This window comes from Phocoena sinus, chromosome 13 (genome assembly GCF_008692025.1).
Source record: "Phocoena sinus isolate mPhoSin1 chromosome 13, mPhoSin1.pri, whole genome shotgun sequence".
Classification (NCBI taxonomy): Eukaryota; Metazoa; Chordata; class Mammalia; order Artiodactyla; family Phocoenidae; genus Phocoena; species Phocoena sinus.
Window position 1 is genome coordinate 35,943,827 of NC_045775.1, and position 26,169 is coordinate 35,969,995.

Sequence of the window (26,169 nt, forward strand, 5' to 3'; positions counted from 1 at the left end):
CAAACAAACAACTTCCCCAAACCAAAATACAGCATGTTTGTTTCCACCTGGGTTACTGTGCTTCAAAACACTCTGTGTGCAGTTCCAATTCAGTACTAGGTTCACTTGTATAAGAAAAAAAGTAATCCAAAATAAAAAAATAATTTTCATTTATTTCATTATATTACCTTGATGTAAATCTGTTATCATAATAGGCTTCAATGTACACTAGTGAAAATAGGTATCAAGTAATTATTACCTTTAAAGTAAAAACAGATGAAGATCCTTCTACTTCAAACTCTATCTCAGGGGCTTCCCTGGTGGCTCAGTGGTTGAGAGTCCGCCTGCCAATGCAGGGGACATGGGTTCGTGCCCCGGTCCGGGAAGATCCCACATGCCGCGGAGTGGCTGGGCCCGTGAGCCATGGCTGCTGGGCCTGTGCATCCGGAGTGACGGGAGAGGCCACAGCAGTGAGAGGCCCACGTACCGCAAAAAAAAAAAAAAAAACTCTATCTCAAAGGCAATCATTTTAAATTTAACTAAAATAGTGATTTTTACCTGCTCTGAGTTTTCTTACCATTACTGCTAGAAATGGAAAAAAGAAAACAAACAACTACTCTGGCTTCATGTCCTTTAGTTGGAGTAGTAGGAGGAAAATCAAGTGCATGAGGTATATGGGACAAACAAAAACAGCAAGAACGCAATTACTTATCCCCATAGCCAGGAGAGCAAGGAGAAAAAGGGGTATCATGGAAATTATTAAACCTTTCAATAATTGTCCTTTTCTGTAAAATCTCCAGAGACAGACTTAAGGACCATGGTCTAGTAAGGAGGAAAATATGTCTGAGCAAGTCAAACTAACAGTTTAACTATCATTAACTAAATATGATCCAGGTGTTACAGAAAATACTAAGTAAACTAACTCATGGAAGAGGGGTATGAATTTGCATGAGAACTGACATCTCTTGAAATTCTAGGGCTGGAGGGGGAAACTATCTCTAAAATCCCTTCTTTATATATAAGATCCATTCTGGCTTATTAAGGCAGGCAAATTAGGATAAAACCCTGAATTTGATCTATTAAAGAACAAAGGGAAGAGGAACAAAGGTTGGGAGATTGCTGTAATCCAAACTTTTGGTCCTAAAGGCAAAGACATAAAAAGAAGAGTTTTGCCCCCTGAGAAGACAGCAAATTTACTCTGGCTGAAGTGTGATGGAAGGGTAATAATAGCAGATAAGACGAGAGGGAAAAGTCAAGAAAGAGTAAGTTTGGAGAAACGATAAGTTGTTTTGGTGGTTCAGATATTAAGGGTTGAGAGATCATGGAGGTTGTATTGAAATACATAAATATATCAAATAAGCACGTCCTACACCTTAAACTTATGAAATGTTATATCCTATCTCAATTTTTAAAAGAGAGAGATCATGGAGGTAGAAATGGTGTAAGGGAACCAACAGAAAATGTGAAATCAGGACGTGATTTCAAATTCCATGACTACTACTAACTAAATAAGCTCCACACTCACACCCTGAACTGAATGAAGTTTCATTGCCCTAATTAGTTGTTATGTGAGGCTCACGTGAAGATGTACATGAAAATCATTTGAGAAGTATAAAAATGTTACCAATATTGGTTAACTTGTAATCTAGGTTTGAACCTCAAGGGATGAGGTTAGAAAAAGAAATGCTAAATAAGTTTAAAGCAGACTCTTACTCATCTTTGTGTTTGTATCCTGAGAACTTAGTGCCTGGCACATGGCAGGCAATCAATAAGTGATTACTGAACTGCTCAAAGGGTTAAGAATAAAATTAAATAATATACTGCTTTATAGAAACCTTTAATATGGTTACTTAACATTTCATGTCATTATTTAACTTTTTGTACTTGTTTTTATCATCTCTCCCTGGACTTAACCTCCAGTCTTAATACACAAAATGAATGATCTAAACTGTTAATTTATTTAAATGACCTGCAACACTTCCTTCCTGGGAGGTGAATGAAGTACCTTAAAAGACACTTGGCCGAAAGAATGAAGTCATTTTTTTTTTTTTAAAACAAAGAAATAGGGCTTCCCTGGTGGCGCAGTGGTTGAGAGTCCGCCTGCTGATGCAGGAGACGCGGGTTCGTGCCCCGGTCCGGGAGGATCCCGCATGCCATGGAGCGGCTGGGCCCATGGGCCATGGCCGCTGGGCCTGTGCGTCCGGAGCCTGTGCTCTGCGACGGGAGAGGCCACAGCAGTGAGAGGCCCACGTACCGCAAAAAAAAAAAACAAAACACAAAAAACAAAAACAAACAAACAAAAAAAAACAAAGAAATACCACTCTATTTTTTCATAATTTCTAGCAAAAAAGCATGGGACTAGAACTCAGGAGGCCTGAGTTTTAGTCCAAATCTTTGCTACTATGAACCATAAAAGAGGTACCATCTATAAAAACATAACAAAATTTCTCAGGCCTTTGCACAGACAGTACCCTCTAAGTGAAATGCTTTTGCTCCCTGGCTGGCTCCCAGTTCATCCTTTAGTTCTCATCCCAAACATCACTTCCTCAGAAAGATCTAGTCTGAAACAGATGCTTTCTACAGCACTTTCTGTTACAGCAATTATTGCATTTTATGGATTCATCTTTTTAAGGTCTATCTTTAGAACAAGACTGTAAGATGTGAGCCATAATTATTTATTGAAGGGCAGGAGGGAGGGACGGAAGGAGGTGAAATTGGTCAAACTGGGAAGCCACTCGAATATTATCAACCACCTTAGTTAAAGGACTTCATCCAGTAAGTTTTAGGTGACAAAATCTGCCAATGCCAACTTATAAGGGTTCATGATGGGAGATGCTGTATGAGATCTAAGTTAGAGCTTAGTTTCTCTCAAGTCAGAGCTTAGATGATATTATGCCTCTGTTAATTCACCATACCTTCTGCTAAGGTCACTATCCTTCAATTATTAGATATCATTTGAGATGACTGAGTAAAGTGTCTTAAAAATCCCTACAACAGGGCTTCCATGATGGCGCAGTGGTTGAGAGTCCGCCTGCCAATGCAGGGGACGCAGGCTCGTGCCCTGGTCTGGGAAGATCCCACATGCCGCGGAGCGGCTAGGCCCGTGAGCCATGGCCGCTGAGCCTGCGCGTCTGGAGCCTGTGCTCCGCAACAGGAGAGGCCACAACAGTGAGAGGGCCGCGTACCGCAAACAACAACAACAACAAAACCCCTACAACCACTATCCTAATTCAGATACTATTAATCTCACTGTCCCCAACCCCCTTTCATCCATCACACATTCTTCTGCTAGTATAAATTTGTTTCTAACACTGCTGAGCGTTCACTGTCTTCTGCATGAACTCAAGCCTGCTTATTGTGATATTGAAGGGTCTCTGGGAACAATCTACCCTTACAAAATACTTCCTATAAATCCTATACCCCGGGATGAAAGAACTATTTAAGAAATCAGAAAGAAATAAAACTTTGTTTGCAGATGACAAGATATTATATGCAGAAAATCCTAAAGACTCCACCAAAAAACGATTAGAACTAATCAACGGATTCAGTAAAGTTGCAGGATACAAAATCAACATATAGAAATCAGTTTCATTTCTATCCACTAGCAGAATATCTGAAAAAAATAAAATACCATTCACAAGATGAGCAAAATGATTAAAAAAAAACAACCTAGGAATAAATTTAACCAAGGTTGTGAAAGATCTGTACACTGAAAACTATAAGACTTTGATGAAAGAAACTGAAGACATAAATAAATGAAAAAGTACCCCGTGTTCATGGATCAGAAGAATTAATATTGTTAAAATGTCTATACTATCCAAAGCTATCTATAGAGTCAGTGAAATCCCTATCAAAATTCTGAATGGCATTTTTCACAGAAATAGAAAAAACAATCCTAAAATTTGTATGGAACCACAAAAGATCACAAATAGCCAAAGCAGCCCTGAAAAAGAACAAAGCTGGAGGCATCACACTTCCTAAAACTACACTACAAAGCTATAATAATCAAACAGAATGGTACTGGAATAAAAACAGAAGCAAAGACCAATGGAACAGAATCAGAAATAAACCTTCACATATATAGTCAACTAATATTTGACAAGGGAGCCAAGAATACTCAACAGGAAAAGGATAGTCTCTTTAATAAATGGTATTGGGAAAACTAGATAATCACATGCAGTAGAATAAAATTAAACCCCTATCTTTCACCACTTACAAAAATTAACTTGCAATAGATTAAAGACTTTAACATAAAGCCTGAAATCATAAATCTCCCAGAACAAAACACAGGGGAAAAGCTCCCTGATACTGGTCTTGGCAACAATTTTTTGGATAAGACACAAAAGCATAAGTGAAAAAAGCAAAAATAAGTAAGTGGGACTACATCAAACTAAAAAGCTTCTGTACAGCAAGAGAAACAATCAACAAAATTAAAAGGCAACCTATGAAATGAGAGAAAATATTTGCAAGTCATACACACATGCGCACACACACACCACACACACTATTCAGCCGTGAGAAAGAAATTCTGCCATTTGCAACAATGAAGATGGACCATGAAAGCATTATGCTAAGGAAAATAAGTCAGACAGAGGTATGGAAAGACTGTATGATATCCCTTACATGTGAAATCTAAAAAAGCTGAACTCCTAAAAACAGTGCATAGAATGGTGGTTGCCAGCGTCTTGGGGTGGGGAGAAATGGGGAGATGTTGGTCAAATGGTACAAACTTCCAGTTCTAAGACGAACAGGTACTGGGGATCTAACGTACAACATGGCAGTTATACTTAACAATACAGCGTGCACGTACACACACACACACACACACACACACACACACACACACTCTCATATACTTGAAAGATGCTAAGAGTAGATCTTAAATGTTCTCACCACAAAAAAAAAAATGGTAATTACATGAGGTAATGGAGGTGTTAACTAACACTACAGTGATAATCATTTTGCAATATATAAGTACATCAAACCAACAGGTTGTACACCTTATACAATGTTAAATGTCACTTGTATCTCAATGAAGCTGGAGGAAAAAAAGGAACTACTTAGAGACTTCCCTTTTCTACTTCTTTGTTCTACCTCTAATACCTTAAATACATTGCCCAACCCTATCAAACTCCCAAACGTGAACAGTACTTACCACATCCATCAAGCCACACCCTAAACCCCATTTTCTCAATAAAGTCTTACCTAATTTCCTACACTGGGAGTAACTTTCTCTCGAACTCTCAGAACTATTTGTATTTTTCTTACAGCAGTCAATACTTCTCAGTCTTATATAGACATTATCTTCACGTATTAATCTCACATTAGCTCCTTGAGGGTGGATGTAAGTCTTATTTACTTTTCTCTCTCTTTTACTAGAAAATAACACTCTTTCTGAGTATATATACAATAAGAATACATATGCTCATTACTGAAAACTCAGAAAATACAGAAAAGTATATAGCAAAATGCCAGCTATAATTCCACCCTCCTGCAATAATCCATGGGTAGAATTAAAATATAAAACTATGTTAAAACGTATTATATATATGTATGTATACCAACTCATTTTAAAAGCACAGGTCATATTATACACTGAATCTTGTCTCTTTCTTTACTTAATGAGACCATTTGTATGACTTGGTTTATCTTATCTCCCACAGTGTTTCAAATACAAAGAAGCTTTATTGTATATTTTGCTTTGGAAATTCAACTCTAGTGAATCTACCCATTGATAAGACACTATTGTGTTTTGGGGAATAATAAAAATGTTCCTCAGTATTTATAATATTCTTTCATATGGTGATACAGTCCTAGTTTATTAATTTTCATTACTTTTAATATTTCCAATCATCCTTAGAAAACCACAAGAGAGAACTCCAGGTCTTGAATTTTAATAGTAAAAAAATCAAGTTCCCACTTTAATTCAATTCCAACTAACCATTAAAAAAACAAAAAAAACCCTAAAAACGTGCTTCAGTATATTTCCATATATTGCACACCCTGCTGTCCTACCCTAGGGTACTGCAGAGGGATTCTGTAAAGCTATTCTGTACCCTTTAAGCAATTCTGTACACATTCACTATAAAAACTGTGTCATCAGTAGACAGCCATTCCTAAATGATTACACTCAATGATGTTGTACATTGGCAAAGCTTTAAAGTAATTAAGATGCAGCCTCCTCTCGCCTATTCATGTGACAAACATGCACCTTATGCTAAGCATCATACTGTGAATTATGTGGGATGAAGAAAACACAATCTCTACCTTTAAGGGGCAAAGAGAATTAATAATATTGATTACTACCATAATCCAGGAAACATGCAAGCTGCTTTACATACATTATGTGATTGAATCTTAAAGAAAGATACTATATTCCCTTTTAGAGATGAGGAAGCTTAGAAAGGTTTAGTAACTTATTTATTATCACACTAGCAAGTAGATGTCAGAAGGAGAACCCACTCATGCCTTTTGTGCTTCCTATTATGTCTTGCTTATTACACAAAGAGAGGCACATGATTTCCTGCTGTAGAACCTCTAATCACTATTATCTGAATACCTGAGCTTTATTTCTGCTCTGATCAGTGCCTTACTAATACTGATAACATGCATACAGAGTACAGAACTCAACAGGCAGACAGCTTCTCTCATTTTCAGATACATACACTGTGCACTTTCAATGAGAGAATTTATAACATTTTCTAGAAAATACAAATGAACTACTCGAGCTATAGAAGCACCTGTCCAAGACAGCATACTCCACACTTCCCTCCGACAGGAGATTGAGTTAAAGACAGATAGAAATATAAGAAAGTTCTGAATTAATTTCACAGTCCTTTTTCATACTAGACTTTTCTTTGAAAAATGTCAAGAGAAACTAATAATTTTCTGGGATGTGTGCCTCTATTTTCAAATCCATTATAAGCAGTCATCAACATAAAAACAAGGAGGCCAAACACCACCTTTATGTCTCATCCACCATGGGCACTTTTGGGAAAAGACATGGAGTAACAGTAAAGTATATCTGAGAGAAAAATGATTACTGATGTATTCACAAGTTTATTTTACTCACATTAAAAGTAATATTTCTTAAGGCGATGGGTCCATCTTCTCTGAAATGATTTTTTTAGGAGATACAGAATTGTTTAATAGTGAAATTAATCACAATTTGGACAGACTTTATCGTTGCCCTTTGACTTATCAATTTCAGTAAGCAAAATTTCAATCAAGCCTAGGTAAAATATACTAATCCTAAATAGCCCAGGTTTGTCACCTACCATTTCCCGTAAGCTGCTTACCATAGTGAAAAAAAAGAAGAAATTTTAAATTAAATGCCAAACACCTGCAGACAGCACTTGTTTGGCTGATTAACTTATAGACAAGCATTACAAATAAATCTGAGCATGGTCTGCAGCAAATTAAATTCCACTGCTTTTAAGAACAAAGAATTCCTTGGCAAAGAGGATTAGCAATTTTACACACAGGAATGCCAGTTTAATTTAATTGTTCCACAATCCAAGATTTAATATGCAAATATCATTTTGATATATAACAGTGAATTTAACAAAGTGAAGAAACAAATTCAATATACAACCAGGCTGCCTTTTCTGAACTGCAATTATATACAATAAAGAAGCTGGCCGAGTCTCTCCCTCTCACCCCACATTACTGAGACTGAATTATATTAACATGAATCAGAACATGTGTAATTAAAGGTTAAAATTTGTAAACATATTCTAATTAAGAGTCTAAATAGCTGTACAATTAGAACAGTGGAGTTAAAATCATACCTCAATGATCTTCTTGGCCTCTCTGTAATTTCCTGTTTGTAGGAAGGCAAAGAAGAGATCATACAGCATAGTCATTTCACCTTGTTCTTGGCTCACAAAGTCCATTGCTAGAGAGGAAAGAAGAAAATATATTAGAAGACAAAACATAGACTAACTATATCACTTGAAGAGTTCTGAACAAATACAAGAAAACTTTAAAACAAATATTTAGAATAACTTAAAGGTTATAGCTAAATCAACCAATTTTCTGTCACATTCATTATGTAACAGCATACATTTATGACATTAAGTACCTGTGACTAGCTTAAAAGAGAACTGGTGAGGATAAGGCTGAAAATCTCACAAAGGCAGATCATCAAGAAGCGGACCAAAAAATAACAGAGGGGGGCTTCCCTGGTGGCGCAGTGGTTGAGAGTCCACCTGCCGATGCAGGGGACATCGGTTCGTGCCCCGGTCCGGGAAGATCCCACATGCCACGGAGTGGCTAGGCCCGTGAGCCATGGCCGCTGAGCCTGCGTGTCCGGAGCCAGTGCTCCGCAACGGGAGAGGCCACAACAGTGAGAAGCCCGCGTACCACACACACACACAAAAAAAACAAGAGGGGTGACTTTTCAAAATGAAGTTACTAAAATCAAGTACATTTATGTTAAAAATCTACCTGATATTTTTCAACTCAGAAGTGTAACAAAGTTTCTCTGGATGTGCTTGCCTTCTTGTTCAATTCTCTCTTCACAGCAACACATTAAGATTAAATAAGCAAGAGGGGAAAAAAGAAAACTAACAACACTAACGAATTAGAAGGTGACTAACCTTTCTGAATTAGATCAGTCTCGCCTTTCTCTATCAGTTTACATAGGACATCATGAATCCTTGGTAGTATTTTATACTTTTTATAGCAGTCAATCGTGACTTCAAGAGCAGTAGGTAAGTCATCCCTTGGAAACATCAAAATATTAACAATGAATAAAATATATCTAATTAATTTGAGAGCTATACAATGACCAGTCAAAAGGTACACGAGTAAGTTTTATTTAAGGTAGAATACCACGAAGCCAAATTGGAAAAAAAAAAATACAAGAAACAATCCTTACATAAAAGTCAATGTTCAGAGTACAGACATCATTAGTGGTTCCCCGTTTTCCCTGCTTCAACTTTTATTATTTTGCTTGCTAAATGGTACTTATTAAAAAGTCCAAAAGATGAAGGCATTCTCTCAGATTATATATAAATTGCTATAAGAATGCATTATTCTAAAAACAAGGACTACTGTCAAATATTTTTTCCAACTACTTTGTGTTTATGGTCCTCAATAATTCCAGATTTGGGAAAATTTATTAAATGTCCATCAACAGTCATCCAGAACTTTTCAAGCACTTTCACCTTTCTCATCATATGTTTCATACTGCTGCCTCTCCAGATAAGGAGGAAATAACTTTTTTTCTTTTTAATTTACTTTTGGCTGCGTTGGGTCTTTGTCGTTGCGCGTGGGCTTTCTCTAGTTGTGGTGAGCAGGAGCTACTCTTCATTGTAGTGCGTGGGCTTCTCATTGCTGTGGCTTCTCTTGTTGCAGAGCACGGGCTCTAGGCACTCGGGCTTCAGTAGTTGTGGCGCACGGGCTTAGTTGCTCCGCAGTATGTGGGACCTTCCTGGACCAGGGCTCAAACCCATGTCCCCTGCATTAGCAGGCGGATTCCTAACCACTGTGCCACAAGGAAATCCCAGGAAGAAGTAACTTTAGGATTCATACATATAGAAACTTGCTGTTGCTAAACCTAGGATATTCTTAGGGTTGGTGAATTCTAGAACTCTTTAAAAGCTTTTCATAAGAGGGTAAGCTTTTAAAAATTATTTCCAATTATAAAATCGAAGCTTCTCTTATGTGGTTAATTAATTAAAATAAAAAGATATTTTCATTAAGTCAGTTTATTAAATAAGAGTGTGGAAACACATTCTTGTGTGTCCTCAAAACCTACTATTTCTCTTGGAAAATGACACTATGAGAAATTATTAAGACCTTGAAAAAGCTGTAGAGATTATGTGATCCAATTCTACTTGCCATCTTCCTTTATTTTTAAATAGATGAGGAAATTAAGGCATCTGGAGATTGACTGATTAGCCTAAGGCCACCAGGTAAACAGAGAAAGGCACTGTCATCAGGTCCCTGGACTCTCCCCCCTTTCAGTTGAGTACATCTAATTATACATTATGCTCTATTAAAAGCAATGTTGTTTGTTTAACCTAATAAGGTGGTGTAATATGGAATAAGAAATTAAAGATTTTTGAAAAGAAAGTATGAAATGTATTAAAAAAAGAAGCATGGTTAGAGACATGGACCAAAGTACAAGTAGCAATAACAGTGACAATCTTTGTGGAGAAAACACATTTCTCTCACATGTGCAACAGTTTTCAAAAGGAAGAAAGCCTTTTAAAATTTTCCATTGAAGCCCTAACATTTTGGTTCATTATACAAATGTTATGTTGCCCTAGACTGAATTACCATTTTATCTAGATTAAGGTTTTAAACTGTACTAAAAAGTAAACTATCATGAAGAAGCATTAATTCCACTACAATACTGCCACAGTGAAAATGAGCCTATCCTGACGGAACTCCACCGTATCCCCTTACTAAGCCCTGTTTACAGTGCATCTTCCGGCACCCCACAGAGTCATTTGAATTTTTGTCATTTGGGGTGAAGACTAAATTACAGGTTAATTTCAAAACTGCAAGTAGATGTTGCAGGCTAGATTACTGTCATACAAGAGAAATGCTACCACATATGATATAAAGCTTTATATAATCAGTATTTTCCCTTGCTTCAGATACAAGTTATTACCTTTTTACAATTCCATTTAATGGAAAACTACCAAAATATTTAAGAGAAAAACTAACACACACTGATTTTTAAAAAGCAGTATAATTTGCTTTTTCAGATCAATTTCCAAACTAGGATAATATTGTCTCAATTGTATTTTCCCTACATTAGGTCAAAGCTATCAATAAATGAGTGAATAATTGTTCTGTCAATCAAAGAGACATGTTAATAGTCTTTGGTCTCCAAATATATGCTTCTGAAGATTATACATGCCCAGAACAACAACAGAAAAGACAAGTATAGCAAAATGGAAATAATTCATATGTTAGTAATTTTAAGTAACAATGTCACTGACCCCAGGTTGCCAACAAAATGAATTAGAAATCTATAGTGAAACATTTCGTACAAAGTGCGCTTACTGATGATAGAAATGAACTAAGGTCTAGTCGTTTCTTTTCAGTGCTTATTATCTACAGTCTGACTTGTGTTTGGTTGGATCACGTCACTTTAAAGAGATAAAAATGTCCACTCCTCGTATGATTTGATGTCATCATTAATCTTTCCTATTAAAGCTTGAAAACTTTGGGTGAGGGAAATGAAAAATATGAGAAAGTATATAAAATTCACATTACTGTGAAAATAGTTGTATACGCATAGGACTTTTGAATTTCAATCCCAATTGATAAGTACTACATGCAGCTTGGCTACAGCAGTGTGACACATTTCTAGAAGTGATGAAAGCAGATTATCACAACAGTTGAACTCAAGGACCTTTGGGTTCCCTCCCAGTTCTAATACTCTAACGCAAGGTTCTATGAACTTGAGCTTGTTAGGTTCATCATCTCAAATGTTTCACACCAGCAGAAAAAATCATCACATGAAAATACCACTTTTATTAGGCTGGATGAAATCAGTAAGTGCAGTAAAATATCAAATGGAAAAAGGCGGAAACTGCCTTATACCCAAAATGTGGGGGAAGACTTTATCAATCAGTGTAATTCTAGTTTCTGTGACCTAAAATGATTCTGTGATTTCCTTTGTACACTTTAAAACACTAGAACTGATTTAAAACTCTACTCTAAAATAATAATCTTTTGAAGAAATCTTGTTGAAAACATTAATTCTGGATTCAAAACTTACTCCGTGCTTATTTCAGTATACACGCATAATTCCTAAAGCTTTATATACAAACGGGTCACAAATTTTTAAAAGTCCAATCCTGATAAAAATTTAGCCACTGCTTTCAAAAACCTCAAATAATACTAAGTGAAAATCAACTGTATAACATACTATTATCTCTAAGAAAAATCCACTGTGATATTTTCAACGACTAGACACCCTCTCAAAGTATTTCAATGATATACATAAAGCGATTTTCATAAATAAAACTATACATGCTAATAAAAAGTAAACAATCATTTTAAAATATTTTTGATTGATGTAAATTAACTCACATAGCCTTTATTAAAATTCTGGGAGCCTATGAAATAAAAACAGAACAGTGGAAAGGAAGATTCTATAATTCTAAATTTTAAGAACACACATATATATAATAAGACTGAGTACAATAAGAACATGGCAAATCTGATGTTACCTCTTGTGTTAGTCCTTATTATGAAATGAAAGTATGCTTTATGTCATTGACAGAAAAACAAACCCTGGACATAACATTTATATGAGGCTGATCATAAAACTATCTACTTAAAGGTACCAGAAAACAAAGTCCTCCTAACTCAAATTCCTTTATATATAACTGTAAAAATCACAAATGTGTTTCATACAATCTTGAACAAGAACAACCAGTGACAACTATCTACCTATTGGTAGCTTTAAACTTAGTCTCCTTACCTATAGCAAATAACTTCCAATTTAATCAAAATTTTAAATGACAAATATTAATTTTTTAATTGGAATAAAGTGCTTCAACATTATGCATAAAGTGTTAGTGAAGTGGCGATTTACCTAAAGAGCTTACTGACTGAAAAGCTCTCAAAATCTGAAATCAGTGGAGAAAAGAGGGGCTTTAGGGGAGAAAAAAGTTCAAAACAAGGGAGGGGGAAACAAAAAACACCGTAACACTCTAAAAACTGACTATTCTATAAATCTTAAGCAGATGTTCAGTGTGGAAAGAAATCAATTCAGGAGAAACCATCGACTTCACAAAAATTATTCTGTGAAGAGAACCAGCCCTTGAAAGAGCTAAATGTTTCTTTTTCTGTTCATCATCTATAAATGCGGAATCTTCAAGGAGACTAGTGTTGCAATTACAACTAATCCTCCCAAAAAAATTAACTGTGTTGAAGGCTTTGTAATTTCCCTAGGTACAATTTAGCTGTCACTTACTTTCAAATTTACTCAAACATGCGTTCGGAACAGCACTAACTTTACATGTCAAGTGCTTTCCAGCCAATTGAGTCTAAACTGGAAGTCGGTGTTAAACAACTGAATGATTAGACAAGATAGCTCATTTCCCTGCTCTTTTGTTCAGAATAAAATGCCACATTTACATTATCAGGCTCAACAGGATTTTCTGACAGAGGGAGAAAAAACCCTACTGAACACTGTCCGTACTAAGCACATGAAGCCTGTCATTTACCAATCATCCTTCAAAAAGCAATAGCCATGAATGTAACTTAATTACGACCCAATGATCCTTGACGAAAAATCATCTTATCACTGTCCTGTCCCCCTAGGGCAAATGAACCACTTTTGTCCTTTGGCACTGATGATGCTAAATTCTTAATTGCAATAATGGAGTAAAAGAGCCAAACCTCCTTAATTTCCTTTCAACACATAAAGAGTTTTACTCTAGAAGGCGAGCATTCCCACAAATAATAAAAGTATCCAGTACAAATGAAGATGCCAAAATTGAAGGGGAGTATATATGACAGAATAACCAGCATTATAAAAAATGTATTTCCCACTTCTGCAACATATTGAAGTGTTACAGTAAATTTTAAAACGTATTGGTATAGGTTCATCTTACAGAAATTGTGACCTTTATGAAGAACTCAAGATTAATTTAGCAAGAGTTCTGGGAGGATTATATGGACAAAGTCCATGATTCACTTAAATGAAATGCATGTGGGTATATACAGATTATAGCACAAATCAGCACAGAAAAATCCTAAATGGAAAGCAGAAATTAAAGCTTCTTTGATCATTTGCACTAAATAATCCAGTTAAACAGCTTCAGATATTTTTCATATGAAATGAAACCAAAATGGATCAGCTATACAAGTGAATCTGAAACTGCATCATACAAATTTTTATGCTTTAAAAACTAATGGCCCAGATTTCATTAATTTTATTTCCTTTATCATAGCATAAAGACTAATCAAAAGCTCTTTTAACCTATTTTAAAGCATTTCTTTCTTCCTTAATATGGAGGATCCAGGTCATCTTTCTGGATCAGGCATGATTTCAATTAAAAAAATTTTTTTAAGTAGTTACAAAGGAAAATGTTTAACATTCATGTGGACTACATGTAGACATGTGTCTTACAGAACAGTCCCAGTGTAAACGAAACACATGAAAATTTTGCTCAAATCAGCATACTTCTTTTCAGTGCAAGTATTATTTTGATAATACAAATCAGATTAGTTTAACAAGTTCTTCAAAATTTTGCAAACCTGTTATTTTGGATTTCCTTTGGCAAATGAATAAAAACAAAATGTATTATTTTTCATAACTGTAAAACTTTTAAAACAATATCCAAGTAACAAACTGATACAATATTAAATTTCTCCTGTGTTTTATCCAATGCTGGAAAAGTCAGTCCAAAATTAATATCTATTGAATCTTAAAGATCATCTTTCTAAGGAACTCAACCTCGCAAATTTGTTCTAGAATTACAATTTGTAAGTGACAGCCTTCTTCAGAGTCTTTGCAATGACTTTCCAAAAAGATGCTTGCCTTTGAAAGGATGAAGATTTTGTAAAGTGTTCTGAAATGATTCTCATAATTCTACCTCAAGTTTGAATAAAAGCCTCATTCTCCAGATGAGTTCATACCTGCTGAGGCCAATTACCTGATATTATTGAAGATTAAACATATTTAATCAAATCAAATACATGTAGACTTTTGGGCAGGCTAGCATAGTTAATCCTAGTACTGCACTTGTCATGATTCTGAATTAATTAGCTATCTTCCATCAGTTGGGAAAACACAATTGAAAATAAGTTGCAAAGTCAATGTTTTCCTCCAACTTAGCCCCCACCAGGAGTGCTACTACTGTTTTCTGCTAAACATGAATGAAATTTCCTTTATCTCCTTTTAATTATTCTCCTGACTCTAAGAGAGTCAACAAAACCTTTTTATCATGACAGATGAAACTGAAGATCTTGTCATGGAAACTGCCTCTGCAAAGCAAAGATAGCAAAAAACAAAAACAAATTCAGGCAAATAAAAATAGAAGGTAATTTCTCGTTGTATCTGAAAGTAGTAAAAAAAAAAAAAAAATCATAAAAGAAACTAATTTAGATTTCTCTAGCCCAATTAACAGGGACAGTCAGATTTTACAGAGACACACAAATCTGACTGTACAGTAAAATCGGAAGCACAGAGTATGCTCCACATTAACATCTGAATCCCATGCTATTTCCATTTTCCCCTGGGGGAAGTTCTCCTTGGTTCATGAGCCCCATCTGCAGACCTCTTCTGGAAAACTTTTGTATCTCCTCTCTCTTCAAAGTATTTCTATTTGTAAGATACTTTTTCTACCATGGCCTCATTTTCATTGTTAATTATTTTATTTTTGCCCAGTGGTGGAGGAGGGCCTAATTCTTCTGGGCACTGGGCCCATTTCTTTCAAATCCCTATGCAGAGCTCCACATGCAATTTGCAGAGACGGGTCTTTTAAACAATCAAAAAAATTCTAGGAGGAAGCATATTAATTATAGGATTTCTATATAAAGTAGGCTGTGAACATGAGAACTCAATAACACAATAATTGTTTGAATCACTATTTCTTTAAAAAGATGTAATGCTGAGATTGTGGAGGTTAAGATTTAGCCAAATCATATAAGCTGATAAACTACTTTTTGATTGATGGCAAAGAAATTATTTCATAAAACATTTCTGTGCATGTATGTGTGTGCATATATATATATGTGTGTACACATATTTCCTAACAGTTAGTTAAAAGAGATGTTTTTATCCCACATTTTAAATTCAATACTAAATCATTCATTATATTCAATTAATTATACCCCCTAATAAATAAAGAAAAACTACCAGAAATGTGGGAAGAATATGAGAACCGTTAAGATTTATCTTTTACTTTTCTCCTGACACTGATACGGCAACATCCAAACTAAAATTAGAAAATCACAATCACAAAATAAGCAGATTAAAAATTGCATTAAGCCATGGAAGAGATGACAAAGAGGTAAGATCTGAGAAATTTTTTAAAATGGAAAAGAAAAACAAACACAAAAGGAAAAGAATAAAGGATACTTTATCATCTTACTAAAATGTTTCACTCATTACAAGAGAGTAGGTTGACTTTATGATTTGCACTAGAAAAAATACCTTAAATTGGGCACCAACATAAACATTCCGAATGTAAAAATTTTCAAATTCAGTAAATCTCACCCTATTAACAAAATTCATCTTCTTCCCACAAGACACAGAGACATCTTCTTACAATATTTATCGAAGCCAGAATAACTACTGTATTGGTACATACAATTAAAATACTACATGGAGGAAAGGAGCAATGAAGAGACGCTGCCACATCATTACCTGAATAACAGTCGTGAAGCATAATCAAAAGCCCCAGAGAATCCTTCTTTCTTATATTTATTAATAATTAACACTTATAAGGCTCAAAACTGGGAAAAACTAAATTTGGCTTCATGTAATATCATCACATGCCCCACAAAAAAAAAATCACCATAGATCATTCCATTGAGAAGTAATCCATAGGACCACAGGGTGGCTGGTGATTTTATAGGTCACCTACTCCACAGAAGTCCTCTTATTCTGTGGTGAATAACCTCCAAGGCTTCCACAGCACTACAGAGAATTTATAAAGTATAATCCCCAAATGATTAGATTCATTCTTTCAATGCCAACATTTAAAATTGAAAATTCAATTAACTTACTTTTCCAGATACAGGGTGACCAATGGGGAACTTAAGGTAGTAGACGGTTTCGCTAACCCTAGAGTCACGATGGCTTCATGCAACTGTTTTACTGTTTCAGTTTCACCTCTTAAAGCTGCGCCATTTAGGATGTGAAAAAAGGACAAGACTGTTGCATCTTTGATAAGAACATCCTTCTCTTTCATCTCCTTTAGAATGTTAATAGCATCTACAATGAAGTAGCACAAAAGACCCTTAGGTAATTTCATGTAGGGAAAACAAACTGCTATTAAAACAGCATTTCAAGCCCAGCAGGAATGTAAATTCTAGTGTATAATGCCGATTTCAAGTTAATTACTACTTGCATTTCTAAACGAGACTACAATTATAAATCCACAATAGCATGGTTTTATCATTTCCCTGCAACTTTGACTACAAATTATAGATAGAGACTGTGTGCCCACTCTGCACCACATAACCCTGTACTGTCTGCCCTATAGCTGTAAGATCCTCCTAAATGGATGCTTTTATCGTTCAGAGCTAACATCTGCTAAATCACACCATTGTTTCTTCGGCAGATGGCTTGTCAGGAGGCCAGATAATAAAAGATGTGTTTACACTGTACATACAGCCAGACTAATGGTCTGATACCGATAGGGCCTGTTTGCTATGTCGATACTAATTAGCCAAGCAGAGCCAATGAAAGCTTTCCAAAAGACTGCATGTTAATACATTAGATTCATTAAGCTTCATTAGGAAGGCAGAAACAAACATTTTAGGATATGGAATAAGTTCATTTTTATAATGTTGTTCTTAATTATTGCACAGAAAAAATGTTTTGACCGCTTTACAGAAAATGATTTTTAAAAAGCAGTCTAATCTTCATAAAGAATTTTGTGTTAGAAAGGCTTCCTAGGAAAAAATTCAATGTTCAAATCAAATATTTTCTCCATATTTTTCACTATAAAGATTTTTTTTTAAATCTTCTCTAGGAATAAAAGGAAGAGAGGGAGGTTAAAAAAAGAGTTTCAAAATAAAGCCCAATGAGAAAGAAACAAGCAAACAGTAAGAATACATTATCAAGTGTAATTATATTACGTTTAGCATTATCTCAACTACGAGAAAATTAGAGTATATAAATCAACAATATAATCGGCTAGGCTCTCCCCGCAAACTTCTATGTAAAACCTTATTGAAGTACACATTTTGTTAATGTTATTAAAAGTGAAGACAAAGACTCCTGCAAAATTCATATTCTTGAATTAAGGTTATATTTATAGGTTTTATGTTCAGCCTTCTAATGTTCTTAAGCAAAAACAAAGCCATTAGTGCAGGCATATAGGCAAATTGTGCCATAAGTCATGATCTTCAAACTCAATCCAAACAGCAATGCTAATAAAAACTAGCTGCAGAAATGCAAAAAGCACTGAGCTGTGCAAATGTAAATGACAAGCTTGCCAATCCATTAAAACTAATGGCCTACACTGTCCATGCAGCTCTGGCTGGATTCACATGCAAATTTTGCAAAGTGTTCAAGCACTTTGCAAGACATGATATACCATTAATATCAATTCACATGTTATTCCAGTGGCAAGATACTTGCATCACATGTTTCCTTTATGTGCTGACGCTTACCTTGGAGCTTGCCATGTTTTCCCAATACTTTTACAAGTCTTACATACTTGCTGGTATCAAGGACAGCAGAAGAATCTAAACGGTCACTAAAAATTAAAGCCATATTTATATTATGTTAGAAGTTGTTTAACTGTTAAAAGGACTGCAATATCTACTTGATCACTTTTCAAAAACTCATCAGAATCTGTACTGTTATTAACATTGGCCTCTACAATTTAGTTAAGGTTTATTTTTGAAGCCATATACAAATCCACATGTAATTATATTCAAAGTGACGAAGTAAAAATCTAACACTACATATATATTGCATCTTTCCATCTGCAAATGACACTAATAAGGAACTCTTTTGCTTCATGGCACTTAAGGTGATTCTAACTTTGTCATGAATACTGAAATAAATACCCCTGAAAGACATATTTTTATTTGGTAAATGTATCAGGATGGGAAACCAAAGATACCTTAGAAATGGACAGAATTTTGTTTACCCTACAGTACAGAAAGTGGAATATTTAACAAGCTTTATAAAATAGTTACCATCACCACTGTTGTCATATGCAGTTGTATAATCAAGAGGAAAAAAACTGGCTTTAAGGAATAGAATGTCTTATCATACTTAAACAAAAACTCCTTGCTGAAAACAAGCCATAATTAATCAAAGAGTCTTACAGTATGAAATTTCAAAAACACAAAAGAGAATTTTTTAAATTCACATTATATGAGAGTAGTATTCAATCTACATGATCCATCAAGGACTGTATATCAGCATACATGCTGATGATTTGTTTCAGTGCCAGGGTACTCACAATTCTCGTTTCAGGTTCAATGCCTCTTCTGCATTATCATGTCGACAGCACAAATTTATTAAAGAGGCATAGCCACCGATAACCATATCTGATTCATATTTTGCTTTCAATTCAAGAGCTTTATGCATGTTCTAAAATAAAGGATGGAAGTGAAAAATAAGAAATTAATATAAAAATAAAATAAAATTTCTAGTTTCAATGTTCAGAGTGTAAAAAAAGTTAATAGTACTTTTAAAATAAATAGATTCATGTTATTAACTTCACCTTGCTCCCTGAAAAGAAATGGATTCATGTTATTAACTTCACCTTGCTCCCTGGTATTTTTATTTGCCTTTTAAAAAGCAGGAAAAGATATATATATGTGGGGGTTAAAAGATTTGTTATCTACACTGCAAAACCGGCCACTATGCCAAATTTGATGTTTTAAGGTTTGGGTATTGTATTATAAAAAAAAAAACTTCCAGATTAAATATGTACCAAGTGAGCCCTTACTCACCATCCAATTTCCAGGCACAGAAATGTCTATCACTGCAACGTTCCTCACAGTCTAGTTCAATATCCAAGTAATGTAAGGAAATATTTTAGAATTTAATAGTACCATGTTATAACCTTAAAGTCAGCTGTTATTTCTGTTACCCTAGAAACACAGGCATAAGACCAAATGATACTGAACTAAAAACCGAAAAAGTCTAGTGATATACCACAAATTGCAGACGCACACTAAAATGAACACAAAGTACAGCTGGACGCCTGCTGAAAAAAGGCAAGAGACCCTTTATCTCAGAAAGACTTTTTTTCAGCAGGAAAATGGAATTTCAATCCCTGCATTAACAACTCAGTAATATTTGACTTGCAAATGACGACTGCATGTATCAGTTGCTTGACAATCTAGATATAAGAGACCGGAGCCATGGCTTGAAAGGACATTTGGCATGTATGATAAACCTATCATGGCTGTTACTATCATTCACTTTGCAGGTTATTGTAAACAAACTACAGTAACCGGAAAACATGCCATTCAAGGTGTAGCTGAAATTAGCTAACCTTTCATTTAATTGCATTCTTCACAGACATGATGTATAATAATTGTAAAAATCATAAATATTATATTTGGCTTTGCTTACTTTTATCTATAAAGAATTTCTTTTTACTTTAATAGCGTATTTGAAATAGTTAAAAGTTACCTCTTCTGAACACAGCATTAATATGAGTTGCTTCAGGACATCTCCTACAGGTTGATTTTCAGCTTTTAGTTTTTCAAGTTTAGACTCCAAATCAGATGATGTAGGCTGTGCAGTCTACAGAAATGGAAAGAAAAAAGAAGGAAAGAAATTTCCTACAAAGAAAATGCACCCTTTGTCACTCTTCCCTTTAAACTGACCTTTCCTAAATGTCATAAATGCTATCATGGGTATTAATCTGGGGATCTGGGGATGGACTCCAGGGGTTTATAAAGCTCCTGAGATTATATGCAAATTTCTCAGATATGCCGATTTTTTTGAGATATGCTGATTTTTCTGAAATAGCTTTTACCAACTTCTTAGAGGTACACTGATGACAAAAATGTTAGGAACCACTGGTTTTATAAGGACACAGTCTAGAACTCTCATTAAATGTGGTTACTATAGCATGTAGAATCTACTCAAAAAGCCTACTTACTTTTCGAGAGTCTGTCTTCTCTCTTTCAACCAACATATTAACATCCTAAAATTGGGATTTAAATTAGAATCAGAAAACATGTGTAAAATATATAAGCAAATGTCAAAAGCAAATTTTGGAAATTTCGTTTCATTTCACTGTTATTTTTCCATCTTCCAAAATTTTGCAGAAATTGTTCATGCTTTATAACCACTGTAATAAATACTTTAAACACGTTCTTCAATATATAAACAGCATTTACCAACAATCAATGAAAAGCCTTGTTTTAAAGGTTGTCATTTAAATAAACTTTTGGCCAAAAGCAACATATTTAAATAAAATTTTAACATGCTTTTATATATAAATTAAGCATTTTAAAAAGTTGATTACTGTTTCACACACACCTTAATCAATTCAGGAACATGGTAGCTATCCAGCAGATTACGAATGCCTCTGTAGATGTTTTCAGGAATTTTTACATTCTGTGCAAAGGGAAGGGAGGAGAAAAAACAACTGAGTTTTAGACAACCAAACTGAGATTTGTCTAACAGAAATTATCTCAGACATAATTTAAGTCTCCAACTCATCTATGTCATTGAGAAGTGGTCTGGTTGTACTTAAAAGCAGCAATTTCAAATCTAATAGATACATGTCAGGCAGGACAGGCATTATATAGCAAAAAATGAAATGGTACCATCTCCATCAGCTGATGGAAGTATTGTCTCAAACGCTCCTCCTTGGCCTGTACCTCTGAGTCACTCATGCTGTCAATCAAGTTATAAAGAAAATAGCCAACAGCTTCTGTGGAAAAAAACAAGAGAAAGCATTCCACTAAAATTACTGAGACTGTCATGTTATCAAGATTAATTTATAAGAAATCATTTTGGTGTGAGATGTCACCCTGATGAGAGGCTCTGAAATGGCAACAATGATCACTGAGGCATAGAGATTATGTGGTTTGGGAGCACATATCTAACTGGTGAGTGAAAGGAATATTAATTATTTTCAGACCGAGTGACAGCTTTTCAGTACTGAATCTTACTTCAATCTATTTTTTTCCACCACTCTGTGACAGAAGTTGTCCTGCCCAAGGCCTTACCCCTTTCCTGTCCAAATCACAAATAGTGAGAATAAATAAATGCCCTGTACACATTTCTACACTAATTTTTTGGTGGGCAATACTTAGTAGGGAAACATAAAATTAGAGAGGACTGTTAAATGTTGAGTATAGAAAGTTAAATAATTTTAATAAGCAGATACAGTAATCCTGTGGAGAGCTGCCTATTAGCCAATGAAAAACTGAGATTAACAAAGATGCTTTGTAACAACAGTAATTTTCCTATGCATTCAAGCATAAAATGTATAGGGCCATGTGTTAATACCTAGGATAGAAAAATACGAACTTTCAAGAAGGGTACCTTCTTACAGAAACCCATATATTCTACACTTTATTATGTGAAAACAAAAATCATTAAATGTCAAATAATATATTTTAGGTAATAAATTATATTTAAGTGGAAAAATCTACAAGACCGCTTTACTATTTTATATGTTTGATTATACTGGCAAAACATTAAAATCACATAAACACTAAGGATTACTAATTTTTAAGCCTATTTTGATTGATTCTATAAGAAGCATTTCCTCAATATCTAAAAAAAAAGCCCTCCCAACCCTCGCTTTAAAAAAACAATTATGATAAAACCAAACACCTCATAGATCTCAAAATGTTGTGGTTATCAATATAAAGATTTATAACCAAATGTTTTCAAATTTCACTTTCAAAAAGAAAATGTTTACTGCTGTAATCCTTCTAGTCAGTCCATCATTACACAGAAGAATGGATTTGTGGATAAGTTACAATCATCGAAATTGAAACGCTACCCGTTGGTCCTGGAGGCTCCTGGCAATAACGTCCATCCTTGTACAACAGTTCTGTTATCTGGTAAGACAGGAAATGCGTGCATTGCAGCAAGAGAAGCAAACAAGAACAAATACAATCTGAAATTGAATTCTTGAAATAATAAAGCCTCTCCCCAGTAAGGTGTTATTCTGTATCATAGTAATTCAACACCATCCCCACCTGCCAAGGAGATTGTTTCGTTTTTAAATAATAGGCTTGTCTTTTAAAAACAAAAACAAAACAAATCCATGTTGAAGGAAAACTGCAATGTTTCATGAAATGTCACTAAGAAAGCCTCTAAACTGATCTTTTATATACTGTTTTAAATAAACTGTTATAACAGGAAATATAGAAATTATCAACCAATGTTATTTGTCATTGTATTGTTTTTGGTCTTGTTGAAATTGGTCTAGTTTCCTCCTTTTAAGTGTAGTTTTACAGAAGTAAGAAAGTAAAATTCCCTGAACCACTAAATAACTTTTTTTTTAAGTTTTTCAACATTTTCCCAGTCATTTTAATGGCATTAAAACAAAAGGGGGTTGAAAGTTCTAACATGTTTGTTCTCATTGATTCTTATCAACCGAATACACAAAAACTAAAGACTTACTCATCAACATTAATTCTGCCAAAAAATTTCAATTTAAAAAATTCAAATATATATGATGAAAACGATTACAAAACCTACATACAGTACTGACATCTAACTTTTGATCACAGTACTTGACTATATATCCACAGCCAGAAGATAATAAGAAAGGAACATAGTTTTCTGAAGTGATATGAGTTAGGAATTCTGAATTACCTCATGTGTATACTACGAGTGAACTTATTTGTTCTTTAAATAGTGCCCAGCACATACCATAAGTATTAACAACTCAAACTACAGCAGCTTCTTCAACTATTTATTTTCTAATATGGAAAATAAGGCAAAACTGACCATACCCCACTTCACTCCACCATAAATCATGCTGCTGTTAATAGCAATTCAAAGGTTAAGGTAGAAACTGTTCAAAAGCAAAGCAAAACAAAACAATCCTTACCTACAAACTGTTTTTTAACCAACACAGACATGCGTAGAAGGTAGACAATAAATTCTACCAGAAGCTATAGCCATACATCAGACATGACAGCCAAATTTAACACCACATTTTGAACAAAGACTCATTTAATAAACCAATGAAAAATCTTTCTAGTCAAAAAATTAGTTCTAAATATAAATATCTCAACCATATAACTGACTATATAGTTTGAATGGCAGTTTAAGTAATACTAAAAACAGAACTGAATGAAAATAAGATTTTAAAAATTATTTAAATTGGGAATTCCAATCAATAGTGTGCGTTCTGATTTTATTAAGCTACAAATATTCTTGTAATTCAGCATAAGGATCATTGTACTTCCTGCATAAAAGCAGTTAACTTCTTAAAAAGATAACAGTTTAAAATTTATTTGTATATCATTCATATATAGATATACATATAGATACACAAACATATACACACATGCATATATTTTTTAAAATAATTATTAAACCTGTATGGTTACTGCAATAACGTTAACAGTTGTTTTTTTGAAAAGTTGAAAACCTTATGAAGAATTTAGGACAAAGTAAAGGATCACTTCAATAATAAATTTCATGCTCCAGGAAAGCAGTTTTAAAACTAAAATGACCAACTTGAAGATTCTAAATTCACTTAATTTATAATGATACATGACAAATATATGAAGCTATTATAACTTTTGCTTTTTATATACCATGTTATGATTTGCAATATTAGGAATACTTACCTTGCTCCAAAGATTTATATTCATAGACCTGCAGGGGGCAGCAAAGGATTAAAAATAAACCCAAAAGTTTAAGAAACATTTTTAAGTTAAAAGACACTAGCAATTATTATATGCAATGCATACAGATCAAAGCCCTAAAAAATGTAAGTAAATAAGTGTTTCCAAAATCAAGGTGAATTTTCAAGCCAAGGTAATTAGAAAGATTGACTCTCATTTACTTTGAACCCTCAAAATAAGATTTACTGATTCTTGCTCTTGCTCTGATTCAAGAACAAGAATCAGTAAATCTTGGGGTCCCAGTTTGATGGAGCAGGATATTTGCATGGTCTCAAAGTGCCTACCGAAGACTGCTTATTACTTGTAATGGTAAAGACAGTAACCACGTAATGGAGAAATCGAACCAATATCTTCACTGAGTGATCAAAATTAATACCACTAATGAAATGCTGATGGACACTTTTTAATTTTGTTTTTTGTTTTTTTTTTTTGCGGTACGTGGGCCTCTCACTCTTGTGGCCTCTCCCGTTGCGGAGCACAGGCTCCGGACGCGCAGGCTCAGCGGCCATGGCTCACAGGCCCAGTCGCTCCGCGGCATGTGGGATCTTCCCGGACCGGGGCATGAACCCGTGTCCCCTGCATCGGCAGGCGGACTCTCAACCACTGCACCAGGGAAGCCCTGACGGACACATTTTAGATTTAATTCCCTGAGAAGGACAGAACATCACTCCTGCGGTATTCCAATCAGGGATGTAACATGAAACTAATCATGGGGAACCATGAGGAACATTCTAGAAAATAACCAGCCTGTATTCTCCAAAACTACTAATGTCATAAACGACAAAGCCTGAAGAACTATTCTAGATCAGAGAAAATTAAAGAGAAAAGACAACTAACATCCATCCCTGAACTGGATTCTGTTCTGTTCTGGAGGACAGAAAAAAAAAAGAGCGAGAAAGAGAAAATAATTGATAAAACTGGTAATATGAGCTGTATTAGATAAAAATATTCCATCAACGTTAAATTTCCTGAATTTGTCAACTGTGATACAGTTGTGTTAAGGGAACATCCTTGTTCTGTAGAATTATATACTGACATATTTAAGGATAAAGGGTCATGACATATGCAACCTAAGCCCAAATAGTTCCCCAAAATTAAAATTTATATATACATGCATGTATAAATAGATGGAAAGAATGTATAATGATAATGTCAAAAAATGCTAAAAGTTAAATAAATGGGATATATAAAAGTTCTCTGTACTACTCTTGTAATTTTCTATAAATGTGAAATTATTTCAGGAAAGCAAAAAGAACGGCTCACCCAAATTCTGACTGTTTAAATGAAAAATCATTTACAAAACTGGGTAACCAATGAACCCTAGTCTTATACTATTTAAGCTTTGTAAACTTAATGTCTATAAGCTTTGTATATTTAAGTCAAACACAGAATTTATTTAAAGAGACTAGTTACATTTTAATGATAATTTTACAATGCGAATGATTTATATATTTATTATAATTATGTATATTATACTTAACATTGTAAAATACCCACAAAACTTACAGGCCTTTTTAAAAATCCATAGCCCTCTTTAAACTTGAGGTTGGGTAGTTTAGGGTGGACTGTTTTGGTATAGTGAGTTAATAAGGCACTTATTTCAACTTTAAAAACATTCAGAATGAACTACTGACACACATGACTACTTGGATGGATTTCAGGGACATTACACTGAGT

The 26,169-nt window shown here is 34.5% G+C and overlaps 1 protein-coding gene across 3 annotated transcripts in view; it reads right to left on the reverse strand.

Moving 5' to 3' along the window:
- The window catches only part of LRPPRC (leucine rich pentatricopeptide repeat containing), a 106,691-nt gene that overhangs the window by 37,326 nt on the left and 43,196 nt on the right, over nucleotides 1–26,169 (reverse strand). For all 3 annotated transcript variants that reach the window (XR_004352827.1, XM_032652712.1, XM_032652711.1), the window contains 11 exons: nucleotides 24,436–24,463; nucleotides 22,629–22,686; nucleotides 21,439–21,545; nucleotides 21,149–21,226; nucleotides 20,766–20,810; nucleotides 20,291–20,404; nucleotides 19,107–19,237; nucleotides 18,304–18,389; nucleotides 16,690–16,897; nucleotides 8,580–8,704; nucleotides 7,770–7,876 (listed from right to left, as the gene is read on the reverse strand). Coding sequence is in view for 2 of the 3 variants with exons in the window: in XM_032652712.1 (XP_032508603.1) it covers nucleotides 7,770–7,876; nucleotides 8,580–8,704; nucleotides 16,690–16,897; nucleotides 18,304–18,389; nucleotides 19,107–19,237; nucleotides 20,291–20,404; nucleotides 20,766–20,810; nucleotides 21,149–21,226; nucleotides 21,439–21,545; nucleotides 22,629–22,686; nucleotides 24,436–24,463 (1,087 nt within the window). In the remaining variant the exon portion in view is untranslated. The remainder of the gene's footprint in view (nucleotides 1–7,769; nucleotides 7,877–8,579; nucleotides 8,705–16,689; nucleotides 16,898–18,303; nucleotides 18,390–19,106; nucleotides 19,238–20,290; nucleotides 20,405–20,765; nucleotides 20,811–21,148; nucleotides 21,227–21,438; nucleotides 21,546–22,628; nucleotides 22,687–24,435; nucleotides 24,464–26,169) is intronic.